Source organism: Coloeus monedula, assembly GCF_965178545.1.
Source record: "Coloeus monedula genome assembly, chromosome: 5".
NCBI lineage: Eukaryota > Metazoa > Chordata > Aves > Passeriformes > Corvidae > Coloeus > Coloeus monedula.
The window spans coordinates 42,329,617-42,342,986 of record NC_138785.1 but is presented as its reverse complement, the minus strand read 5'-3'; the positions used below and the strand labels follow the sequence as shown (position 1 = coordinate 42,342,986).

Genomic DNA, 13,370 nt, shown 5'->3' with positions numbered 1-13,370 from the left:
AGGAAAAATAACCTGAAACTTAGCCCTGCAGAGATGAGTGCTTTGAACTGAGATAGACACATCAACAGGTCTAGGTAAGATAGGCACACACAGAGTCTTCTTTCTTTCTTGTATTCATTCCTCTTTGATTTTACTTTTAATGCCATACAGAAAAGAGACACTCTGGATCCCCATGCTCATAGGTCACAACAGCCAGGGAGAGCTGGTACTCAGCTACTCAACTGCAGTTTGGTCAGCTGAATGCACAATCAGTGCTCAGGACACTGCCCACAGATTGGTCTACAAGTGAACTCATGGGTATGCAGAAAATGTCTTGGTATCTGGTGGGCAGGGACCAGGCATACATGTGACAGAACACACAAGCAGAAGCACAAGCACAGCACTGCATGTGAGTTAACGGTGCACATAAACATGCAGGAATGAAAAACAGGGCTCCACAGAAGGAGAGAAAAACTTGTCTTTTGTATTCTTTTAGGCAAGAAAACAGGGAGAAAACAAAATGAAGTAGAAACTGCACAAAAATGACTGGTCCATGAACTTGAAGCAAGTTTGTGGTCTGAAGACAGAGCACATTTAGATCCTTCCCCCATATCAGGATGCAGTGAAAGTTCCTAATCGTCTGTCCAGGTAAGTGGATGCCACAGGGACCAAAAGGGACGGGAAAGACACAGTGAGTCCAGTAGCAACTTCCCAAGCAATAAAGCAAGCACGGCCCCAGAAGTAACTGAACAGAGTGACCCACTCGGGGTTCACCAGTTCACTATAGCCTGAAGCAAAGAAGACAGAGCAGGATCCAGGAGGTAACGCTGGTCCTACTAGCCATTGACACCCACACACTCTCAGTTTTATTGTCCCAGTAACGGGTCTAGCCCAAGACAACACAAAACTACTCAGAATTCAGGGAGGCAAAGAGATCACATTACTGTTAAGAAGATGAATGGGAAGGTGTTTCCTAATACCACAATTAAAAAAAAAAAAAGTGATGCAATACTGATTGTTCCATTAAATATTAATTACAATACAGCTGCTTTCAAGCTACAACATATTCCTTCACATAACTGAATTAAGGGACAGGAGAACCGAATGAGCTTTGCATGTATCCAGCACTTCTCAATTACATTAAACTGAGTTCTTCAATTTACGTGTAATTATCTCCAAATATTAATCTTTAGAGCTAGAGGTTCAAGATTAAAAAATAATAAAAATAATTAGGACTCTCAGATTTGCTCAGGTTGACTCCCAAGATGCTTCTTACTGTTCAAGGAGCTTGAAGAGTTTGTCCTAGACCTTTCATCAAACATTCCTGAAAAAGAGAATGAGGTTATCTTTTCCTCCTACAAATTTTAATTTGCATACAGATACCATCAGTCAGATAGCAGGGTTACACACTTCTCTCCTTTCCCTTCTGTTTGAACTTGGTAATCAAACTCCAGTAACAGCAGGCAACACTGAGACTGAATTTTACTCTTCTATTTTGAAGGACTGAAACCTCTGCAAGGAAACCATAAAGCAAAGAGCAGTAAAGTAACTGCATACTTTTCAGAAGGTAACCTCCAAATGACCATGCTCTGGAATTAGTTTTCACCATTGCAGAAAGCTCTTCAGACATTCCTTCATGCTGTGTATGTTACACTGTTACCCTACACCACCTCCATCTCAAACTGACAAGTTAGCTCCAACACCAAAACTGTTAATTAAAGTAACTGAAGAAGGTTGCAGGAAAAGTTATTTCTTTCAAGAGCATTATTCAGTTCTGGTAATATTTAATGGCTGGGTCAATCACAGGGTGCAGCTCCTCTCTCTGCTAAAACAAAATCCAAGATTTGCTTTTGTATTTAGAAGGGAAAAAAGGTAAAAAGGCAAGAAGCTTCCAATATTTGAAAAGCTATATATATTATTTCATTTAACTGTTTGGAGACTTCCTAAGTTGCATTAAGTTTTATCCTGCTTGGCAGTTGCATACAATTTCTTTATTTTCCCTTGAATTAAGCAGCAATGTATCAAAAACTTCAAGTATATTTCCCCCTTTTCAGTAACACGTATATATGTACATGAATTGTATTGGATTCAAACTTTCAGCGTCTCTTCTCACGCAAGGTCAAAGCTTTACATTGTTGTAATTTTCTTTTTCAGTGTTTTTTCTCTAAGACAGTCCTCCACTGGGAAATTAATATTCTGCATGAACAATGAACTCCTTGCATGGCCTTTGAACCTAGTGGTTGCTAGGAGGCCTAAAGAAACCCTGGAGTACAGCCTATTTAATAGCACGTATCAAGAGATTATTCAGAAGCAAAAACGTGTGATTTTCTAAATTGTCTGCTTTTTTCCCCTCCTTACTTCCATCTCCATTCATCTGTCAAACAATCTTTAGATTTCATATGAATTGCATCTGCATCAATTTTCTATAATTATGGGCAGTTTGTTCCCTGAGTATTGAAAATGTGACTGGCCAGCCACCAATGCCGCTTAAATCAAGCAAATATCAAACTGCTCCTTACTCAGTTTTACTGAAAAAGCTGCTTAAAATCAGATGTGCTTCACCACTGTAGCATGAGGTTTGCACTTCCATTATAAACATGGTTCTGCTTAGAGATTGTATTTTCCTCATACAAAACACCATGGCACTGACTGCAGCACCATTACTCAGTATTTCTCTGTGCTGAAAGAAATATATATAGCTTCTCCATGCTCAATTCAGGCATACTTGAATATTAACATTTCAAGCTTTTTAGCATCTTACTGAAGGTTGGTTGGTTGTATACATTTCAGTACTTCCCCAAGCATAGTAACTGAGGCAAAACCCCAAGGTTTCTTTCCCACCCTCCACCCCCATCCCAAACAATGAGGCATTTAATTAAAAGATAACCACAACAATGCTAATGGTGATGAGGTTAAATGGTTGGATAAACAGAATGCAGCCCTTTGAAAAGCCCATGTGTTTCAGGACACTTTCTCCCCTACAACATTCTGGGTGACAAAGAAAGTATTTGTATTCCTGATCCCCACAATTTTTATCCCAGTGGACTTCCTACAGATTTCCTGCAAGGAAGAGAGTTTCCTTCAAATAGTGAGAAGTGTTTAGACACAGTAGCTATTCCTCCCAAAACTAATATTTGGAAAGGCAGTGGACAAGGATCCTTTAAAAATAAATGAATGTGGCAACTATCCATTATGAGAGAACAACTACATTTCCAGATATAAGCCTATTAAGTTGTTGTAGTTGTAGTTAAAAAAACAACAAAAAAAACCTCAACAAAACCAACAAATATTTGCTGATTTTAATTTCAATGCGTTCTTCCTCCCAAGAACTTTAGCAAATTAGTAAAACTTAACATTATATTTGTCCTTCATCTTCAGTGGCTGCAATTAAAAATCAATGCACTCTATATCATAAACAAGTGTTCTTGGTCTAGAGATTACTTTAAAACATCTACAGCAGATTAAAATTCTGTGCCCCCTCCTACCCCTCAAGGACATAGGTATCTGCCAACAAATGCAGTGTGACACATCTGATTCTGCAGATTGCTGGTGTTTGACTGTCTGGTTGGATTGTACCAATCTTGCCAAGATAAAGCTTTTACAGAGCCAGACCACTTTCCTGAAGAATTAAAAACAAGCAAGAATCACACCATTTGGCACAAAATGCTCACGTGAGCTCCTTCTCTTTTAAACATGGGCTTTCACACTGAAAGAAAGGCCTAAAAAGTACTGACTTCAACACAACTGACACAGGGCATCTTACAGTGGGACTATCAGGACATCCACCCAGAACAACAAAAATCTTTTCAATATTGTCAGATTCGCCTTTCCAGAGACTTTCTGGTCCTGCAGTACCAACGGAACAAATCAATCACTCCACCACCACAACCATTCTCCTCTTCTTCAGCTGTTCAAGCATAAATTATCCTTGTCATTTCCACTCACTATGTGACTTCCCAGGAACCAAAGCACCAATTGCCAAAACGGCACAATATTCTTACACAGGCAGATTTTTCAATAAAATGCATATTATTTCTCTTGCACTTAGGCATTAAAGAAAAAACAGTCACGAGACATTTTTAAAACATGAGAAACCAATCCTGACTAAAGAGATATGTTTATTAGGGCCAGAGAAAGGAAAACGAGCATATAACAAAAAACCACAATCTTTGGCTCAACCTTTACAGCAGAAATGGGGCAGAAGAGGACAGCATACAGGGCTGGAGACGTTTTCAATAATGCATTATAAATACCTTCATTTTCTCCTTTAAAGGAATCTGCCTACTCAACCTAAATCGTGCCTCAGAGGAAGAAACGTGCCTTTGTGATAAATTGGAATTTGCCGTCATAATAATGAAACGTTATGTCCTATCATCACAATAAACAGGCAGCAGAACAACAAAGGAGGTTTCCAGGATTTTCTGCCCTCAGCCCCCTCCCCATCAGCATTTTCCCAAGTCTTCTTTTGGGTGTTTTTGAAATGCCTCAATTCCAAGGCCATTAAGATGCATTTCTGGATGGAGCAGATTCTACTAATAGTACCGAGGCTTTCCAAAATCTCACCAGCACTCCATCGGAGGCCAACCCTCTCCCTGATGCCTGCCTTTCCCTGCGCTGTTTTTTGTTTTGTTTGCGCTTTCTCTTTCCCATGCACAAACATGTTGGTGCAGTGTCCATTATTTCCCCACGGCCTTCCTTGAAAGCCACCGACAAATGAATATATATGCACGTGTGTGTTCCACCACATACACAGGTCTGGTCTCCTTCTACATCTCAAAAAACAAATGCAAATGTGTTTATGGTCATTTTCACCAATACATGCCTTGCCATTGCAGAAACATGCAGCTGAAAGCCAGGGAGTCTGTAACAAGGCAAGTGTGTTTGCAACCAAAAGTAACCCTTTTCCTTTCCAAAATGGAAAAACACGAAAGCCTGATGAGTTAACAAGAGTTAACTGCATTTAAAGAATAATCTGTGAGGGAGCAGTAAATATCCAGCACATGCTTTTACGCACAAAAGGCGCAAAGGGCTCTATGCTCTGCACATCCAGTCATTTTTGTCTGCTCTTCCACAACAGAGAGATGGAACCCTTCTCTCATACATTTATTTCACTCGACTAATAGATTTTAAACACCATATTGCGAGGACCCCGCTGTGAATCTTGCAGAGGTACAAAATGGTGGATGTATGCTATTTTTTTTTTTTTTTTCATTATTCATAACAACTCAGCCTCCCGATCGCAGGCTCCCCTCCGTACCCACCAACACAGCCTTCCCGGCCAGACACACATCCCGAAGCAGCCTCGCAATAAAGCTCTCTCGCATACACAAATTATGTTACAAACCTGATGTCATGTAGCCCCGTGATGCCTGGGAAATAAAAGCTGGGGGGAAGTGCTTGTGCAGTCGGTAGTCCTTCTCGCTGCGGGACCTCATGCGGTCTGAGGCCCGGTCGGAGAAGTCGGAGCTAGGCCAGGCCCGCCGCAAGGTCGTACTCCGCGTCTTCTTCATCCTGAGGATGCCCGAGCCTACTCCTCCCGCCGCAGCATGGGTCAGGGGTGCGCGCTGCCGGGCATCAGCCTAGCGCGGGCACCGCCGGGGCGCAACCTGCGCGCATCTCGCCGCTCCCTCTTCTAGGACGCCAGCCGCAGGTCCCTTCCTTTTTTTTTTTTTTCCCCCTCGAATGATCCAATTTTACACACGTCCCACAATGCATTACACTTCATTTGCAACCGGTCCGGCTTATAGCTCCCAGAATTGCGTGGAGGAAAGGCACGTTATGTGGCTTCTCAGGCAAAAAAGGAATGGGGGGAGGGGGCTGGGGACGAGAGATGTGCAGCGTGGGAGCTCGGGGGTCCCGAACAATGGCCCAATTCAGCCCGGCCGTGCTTAGCCAACTGTGAGCCGCGACACAAAAGGCCCAAACAAACCAGGAAAATCCCGCGGCCGCCGGCTGCGACTCCGACCGCGGCGCGCCCGGCGCTGAGGAGGAGGCGGCAGCTCCCGGCGCGGCGGGAGGAGCGGCGGGAGGAGAAGGAGGAGGGAAAGGAGAAGAGAGAGGAGGGAGGGCCCACAGACGCCTCTCTCGGCCGCGGGACGAGCGGATGCAGCCGCGACCCCCCACCCGCCCCACCGCCACTGCCGCCCCCTTCCTCCTCAGGCCCGCGGCGCCCGAGCGGCCGGCAGCGGCCCGCGGCCCCTGGCAGCGCCGCGCCTCGCCATGGTCGGCGCCGACTCCCGCCCGCCTGTCCCCGCGGCTGGATCGCCGCCGGCTCCGCGCTAGGGGCGGCCGGCGTGGGGGGCGAGGCCACCGGGGCGGTCGCTGGCCGCTCCGCCCGCCTGCCCGGCCCGCCCGCTGCCCGCCCTCTGCCGCGCCGCGCCAAGAGCAGCCGCTGCCGGAGCGCCGGGCGCCGCGCCGCCGCCCGGGCTCATGCTAGTCCCGCCGGACCCGTGCTAGTCCCGCCGGGCTCCGCGCTCCCCCGCGCGGCACCGGCTTGCAGGCGCCCGCGTACAAAGCCCCGCGCACAGCAGGGACCCGGCCCCCTCTCGCCCGCTCCGCCTCCTTTCCGTCCGTTCGTCCTTCCTTCCTTCCTTCCTTCCTTCCTGGCGGTGGCGGCGGAGCGCTGGGGCCGGCTCCGCAGCACCGGGCACCCCGCACCGCCGGGCTGCGGCCAGCGGGCAGGGAGAGCTGCGGGCAGGGCGGCCTTGCGGGCCGGGCCCTGGCCATCGGCCCTTCGGGCACCACTCCCGCCCCAAGCCAGCCGCGGGGCGAATGGACATAGGCGAGGGAAGGGCGCCGGGAGAGAGCTGCATCCCCGGGGCACCCCTGCGCAGAGCCTGCGGGGTTCACCCACGCATCCTCCGCCGCCTTTCCACATCGGAGCCTGAAGAACCGGCTCTCGCCAGGAGGGTCTAGTCAGTCACACCGCCACACTGAAAACCCACCACACTCTACAAAGATATCCAGGACACCCGGCCTGCCCCCCTCGCTGGCGGTAAGGGTGTTGCCCACCCTCTCACCACCGTGGCTCACACATCTACGCCCAGAGCACCCTCTTAACTGGGGCCCGGCCACCTGGGCATTTTATGAACTCTAGTTAACCAGAACTGTGCAAAGGGACTCGGTTCCTCCTCTGCGAGACAGCTCTGAGCACGCCTTGTGTCAGGCGCTGCCACCGTTACCAATGGGGACAGCTGCAATGCAGGGATGTGAAAATGTTGCTTTGTGCAACTTTGTGAAATTACTTATATATTTGCATTTTTATAATTAATCTTTCTTACAGTGGTTTGTGCCACATTTCTAAGAGCATTGAAAAACAGAGGACTGTAATTTTGTAATTGGAAAATTTCAGTAGTGGTGAACCAGTAAAAGAATGAATGACCATCAGTGAACAAATTTAACATCTAAGCCAGTGGACCACGCAATATTATCGCTTAGCTGTCTTGCTGCATGGCTATGGGTTAGTCACTTCAGTAGCCATCTCAGCCCATCTGGCTGTGCTACTGTGGACAGCACACACACCTTTGAGTTATTCAGGGGTTCGTATATGGCAGTCCCTTTCACATGAGTAGAATATACATTAATGAAACTCAGCAAGAAAGTTGAAAGTTAAATGCTACGGGGTTCTCATTCAACCTCATCTTTTTCCAACTGTGAAAAGCTATCAGGAAAGACATGTTTCCACTGATGCTTTGTATACTGGTAGCAACAGGGAAAAGTTAAGATGAGAAAAAAGATGGCCTAGAGCTCCTCTAATAAAAACATAAGATTTTCCATCATGCAACTTACTCATCTAGCAATTTACTCATCAACCTACGCAAAGCTTATAATAGAGCATGTTTTTACCCTCAGACCAGAAAAACCATAAGGAGAACTTTTAGAATCGTTCAGTTTTTCTCCTTGAAGGCTGAGGTTGGGGTAGATGGGTTAGTACTACTTAGCTAAGTCAAACCTAAAAAAACCATACCTATTTTACCAGATGTAGAAGCAAATTAAATTCTATCTAGGAGCATAAATTCTCATTGCACTATCTGGAAGTTGAATGAATGATGGGTTTGCCTTTCCAGCGGTCAAGCAGCGGTTGAATATAGCTAGCCAGCTAACTTCAACTTATTGCTGAACTAAACTCAACTTTTCTCCCAGTCTAGACATAGCCCTAGATATCAATCTGTTCCATTAAAAGAAGACATGAGGGAAGAGACAAATATGAAACAGCAATGAGGAGGAAAAATGAGGTCAAGAAGTAGAAAGACAGAACAAAGCAGGACACACACACACAAGCACTCACGACGACAAACAAGGCCACCGTGATCTTTACACTGGCTTTCTGTATAATTATTCCCAGCTAAAATATTCTAGCAAGTATCAAATAAAAAAAGATGAGATGGCTCTGCAACTGTCAGATAAAGCACACGTCCCAGTTCTTTTCAAGCAATTTGCTGTGCACTAATGAACTGGTGACAGCACACAGAAGTCTTTCAAGTAGCTTTAATTGACTTAATTTGTACACTTCCATGAATTGTCACAAGAGTAATACAGTACATACAATTAACACATGGTATCTTCTACTTATCAGTTGTAGGAATTAGACTGGTTCATAGTTTTGGGTACAGATAATGATGCATTTTCATTGTGCGACAATTTCAAATTAATAATAATTTGCTCCTAGAACTATGAAAAGAGGAGGGAATGAGAGAAAATAAGCAACTGTAGTGGTTTGACCATCTATTTTCCCTTCCCTTCCCAAATGTGGGGAGATTTGTTTAAAAACAATTTTGGAGGCCTTCTCTCAGTATTGAGACGTTGTTCCTGTGGTCAACTAAAATTCCTTGTATTAAGTCTTCTCACAGTTATCTTGTTTGGTTTCAGCTCAAAGTCTTCTGACATGGTATCTGATAGAGTACTCCCCTTTGAAGAGAGGAATTCAGAGCAAGTTTTCTCCTGCTCTTGAATTGTTTGAAGTCAAGTGTTGTTACTGGGATGAATCAAATATATAATTAAAGACCAAGTTTAAGTTTTGGCTGTTTTCTTTGGAATAAGAGCTAGAACTGTGAGTGTAATTGATTTTTTTGCTTCAGTGGCCAAACTGAAATAAAACTATTTTCTTCATGTAATCTGAAAGCTAAAATATGAGAGCTTTAAAAAAACCAAAACAAAATGAACAAACAAATCCACAACATTTTATTCTGAGACATTTAAGTTTACTTTTTTTTGTAATAAAGGAAAATAAATTTCTGGGTTCATATGGCTATGTCAGATCAGAGTAAGGAAAGAAGAATTCTCAGCTACGGAAATCATCTGATAGAGCTTGCTAGAAGTAAGGAAAAATTATTCTTTGGGCAGGAGTTACACTAATGGGAATCTGAACACTTCCTACTGATGAAAAAAATGGAGATGGTGTCAAAGCTTTTTGCTTGTGCTTTTTTTTTTAATTTCATCCCTAATTGTTTGGAGGAGGTTTTGTTTTCAGTTTTGGTTTTTTTGTTTGTTTGTAGGGAGATTTTTTGTTTAATAAGAGCAAGATTAATCTCAGGAGCTTTTTACTGAGAATCAAATAAAGCATTCCTTTTTATAATTTGGTATTTAAAGTCCAAGAGGAACCATCTCTCTCTTAGATTACTAGAGGGAGAGGTGATGCTTGGATAAATAGACCATAGAGATCTTGGGGAAAAGGTCTGAACTAAACAAAAAATAGGCATCCTGCCTCCCTCATAACCTGAAAATTCCTCTTCAGGAATTGGCAATATAATAGTAGCCATTTCAAAGGTATAGATTTAACATGAATTTCAAAAAACAAGCTTGGGTCCATATCAGACATTATAAAGGATTCTTATATGTTTATGTTTTCAGTCACAACCCTCCTTCAGTCCAAGTTCATAAGGAACCTGAAGTCTTGGAGAAACAATTCAAAATCTTTGCTTCTGAAAACCTGTTTTTATCTTTTAAAAAGTGAGAAAACAAATATTTCTGAGAATAGCTATTTCATTTGTCTTCATAAACACTTATTAGTTGCTAAGCAGGTCTGTTCCCATTTTGTACATGGAAAATGTATAAAAGAAAAGGACACAACTGGCCCAGAAGACTGTAGGAAATCAGTGGCAAATGCACTGTTAAAACTTTGGGATCTCAGCTCCCATTTCACAGGTTTATTTTTCCTTATCTGAAAAATAATTATGTAGAAGAGTACAACATAGTGAGCTGTACATATATTTCTCTGCATGTGTATGTGCATGCATGCTTGTGCATATATGGTAATTGCTCTCATGTAATGGGGTATTTCAAGTTTCAGCTGGGAGTACTTTTTTTTTTCCTCCCTATTACAAACAAGTCTCCATAGGGACAGAAGCAGGCTTCAGTAAGAGGGTGGGCTGGTGTTACTGCCTTAGCTACTTCCTTGGCCTGGGGACTGGCTGCATGAGGTTTTTCAAATTAAATAAGCACATAAGCCAAATACAAAAATAAAAATGGCAAAATAATAGGGCATGCAAGGAGGAAAGCAATCCCCCTCTTCACTGAGACAAGCTACACCTCTAAAATCATTTTCTCTCAAACTATGCATTCAAAGCCTGGGTTCTCCCTTACCCTGTCACTACCTTGCCTGTTGCACACAGCTTGAACTGGCTGCCTCGTGGAGGAAATTAGAAGGGCTTCACTTTATTACTGTCTGCTGAGCTGGTGCCTGACAAGCACCCAACACCACCGGGGGAGCTAACACTCACAAGATGCCAAGTGCCACACAGAGTTTTGTGGCATCACACTCTGCAGGTCTATGATAGGGGTCCTTTCCCTGTTGCCAGCTTTAGAAACAAACATTACAAATAACACTGGGACACACGGGAGACTTTGCACTAAGGAAGGCCACAGTCACAGGCAACCAGGTAAAACAGGGGACAGAGGGTCATTCTGTGGCCTATGAAAACAAAATCTTCACATTCTGTAACATTTTAAAAGGGAGAGATAGGATGCTGTGAGATTCTGGGAAGGAATTGCAGGGTCTTTGAAAGTAAGAGAGGGAGAGCAGAAAGGAATAAACAAAAAATAAAGTGGGGAAAAAAGCCTGTAGTACAAGCAGTTGTAAAGCAGTGGAGGAGGAAAAACGGAGTGTGAGGTCTGAAAAATGTAATTATGAACTTGTGGAAAACCCCAAGCTCATATATAATATCACAGGCCTTGATAATCTATGGGTTTATTAGATTTACAGCTCTGCACAATAGTCTTCCTGAGAAAATACATTGCCAGCATTTCTAATATTAATAAATCCGTGAAAGAGAAAGTTGTCCACTTCATAAACTCACCATTTTCATGTGTGGATTCTTGTATCTCTGTATTAACAAAGGTGCAGAACTCAGACTCTAAAAAACATGCTTTTAAGCAATCCCTTACAGGTTAAGGCTGTCTGGCAGTACACTGTAACTGTCTTAGTCTGTAGGAAGCACTACTTTTCCCTTCCAGATATTTGTAATCAGATATACTTGCAAGAACAAATCAGAAAACTCACTCACACCCTTTCACATCAGTCCTTAGACTTCTGACACTAACACTATTAATTTGTCACCTCTCACTAGTACTTGTTACTCAAATATGCAAGAGAAGCCAAGTACTTGTAATCTATGCTTGTGGTGCGGGTCACAAAATGAGGCAGCCTTTCTTGATGGATTTATTGGCAAGGGAAAAGTTGGGCTTGCCCAGACAACTCTCTTCTTGAAGAGAGCATTTGAGAAACCACCAAAATGGGAAAGAAAAAATCCCAAGGGCAAAGGTGTAAGTGAAAAAATTTCCAAATATAAAAAAAGAAAAATGTTTCAGAGCTTATCACAAGCAAGTCTTCAGTCTTGCTATCAGGTTGTGTTATACCATGGTAGTAATCCTGGCTTACTTACAGCACCTCTTAAACTAGTTTCAGATCATATTTCTCTCAGTGTTATGCTTTGGGAATGTGTGATGACAGGAATGCAGTGCTGCTGCTGCACACGTGCTGTAGTTCACCAATTCATTTTTCTGTGTGCTGCCTTATGTGCTGTGGTATTTATTTTAACTTGCATGACTTTTAAGAAAAACCTGTCTGTGTTATGAGAAGAAAGGCTCCCCTGTTTTGGTTCTTTTTTTTCATGCCAGACCTTCTGATTGCATTTGTACTTCCTCGGCACAGAAGAAAACTGATGCAGGTTTTTCAATCTGGATACTCAAATCTACCTTAAAAACCAGTGTACAAGCAGAAACACTTGTAGAATACAGCTTTTGTTTTGATGCATGCTTTTCCTCTCCTATTATCACTGACTCAAAACTAGTTAGTTAACAAGGGTGGAAGCTGAGCTTGTAACTCCTCAGTGTATGAAACTAACAAGAGAGGGAGACAAGCCATGAATCCCACAAAAATTTCCTCTCACATATAACAGAATTCTAAAACTTGGAGAGGTGGGCTTACAGCAATTCAAATCACAACTCAATTCATTCACTGGCTGTTCTTCCAAAGGATGTAGTAGCAAAAGATATGGCAAAAATGTTGGCCTCAACTTTCTTGTTTTCCACTGGTGTCACATATCATTAGTACCCTGGTATTTAAGTAACGTACTGATATATGGGGGCCAGCTGTACTGTAAGTTAGAATAACAGCCTAACCTTCTGCTTTGGGAGTTGCAACAATGGAGAGCAAGAAGTGAACAGCCAGGGTAGATCCCACCAGCAGTGAAAGCCATCACAGATTATCTTCCTAGAGACTAATTCCCACATCTCTGTGTCTATCTATTCCCATTCCTCCGCAGAGCCTATGTTGCAAAGATGGCACCAAGCATGTGCAGGCCTTGGCCTCTTGTGAAACTTCTGGGTGCTACATCAACACAAACAAGGAGATTCTGTGTGTCAGGTAGGTACTTTAAAAAAAAAAATCCATTAAGAAAAGAAAGCCCTTGGCAATAAGAAGTGGACAATATTTTGCATCTTGCATGGCTTGCATTGTCCTGCAAAGAGGACAATGAACAGATTTGATGGGCAGTCCTAAAAGCAGCATGCCAAGGAAACTAAATCCCAGCAGCTGCTATAACACCACAGAACATTTGCTGAATAACCCAGTACTGAGGGCTCTCTCAAAATTCTTGCTTATACAGCTGTGCAGTATAGTGAGTGTATTTTATAGTTGCATATATATAGTACGTACAAGAGGCAGAGATCTTTAAAACCTTAGAAAAATTGGGAGGCCTGAAAATAGGCTACTCCACCCTTTGTAAACAACTTCTTGTCATTCAGTTACTTCCATATGTGCGTGAAGCTCTGCCTAAATTAAATAGGCTTTCAAAATAGTGGTTTAGTACTGAAAAAGTATGGTTTCTACCCATAAGTTTGAAAAAAATGCAAGGAAGAGAGAAACCTCACAGTGAAAAAAACACCAATTTCTC

At 43.3% G+C, this 13,370-nt stretch overlaps 1 protein-coding gene across 2 annotated transcripts in view; it reads right to left on the bottom strand.

Moving 5' to 3' along the window:
* Nucleotides 1-13,370, bottom strand: part of STOX2 (storkhead box 2) — a gene marked incomplete at its 5' end in the record, with an annotated part of 139,561 nt that overhangs the window by 62,526 nt on the left and 63,665 nt on the right. Inside the window, one exon of one of the 2 annotated variants that reach the window (XM_082281301.1) lies at nucleotides 5,324-5,489. The exons of the other annotated variant lie outside the window; for it this stretch is intronic. Within the exon in view, the coding sequence (XP_082137427.1) occupies nucleotides 5,324-5,489 (166 nt within the window). Of the gene's footprint in view, nucleotides 1-5,323; nucleotides 5,490-13,370 lie in introns of those variants that run through there. 2 annotated transcript variants of the gene reach the window in all.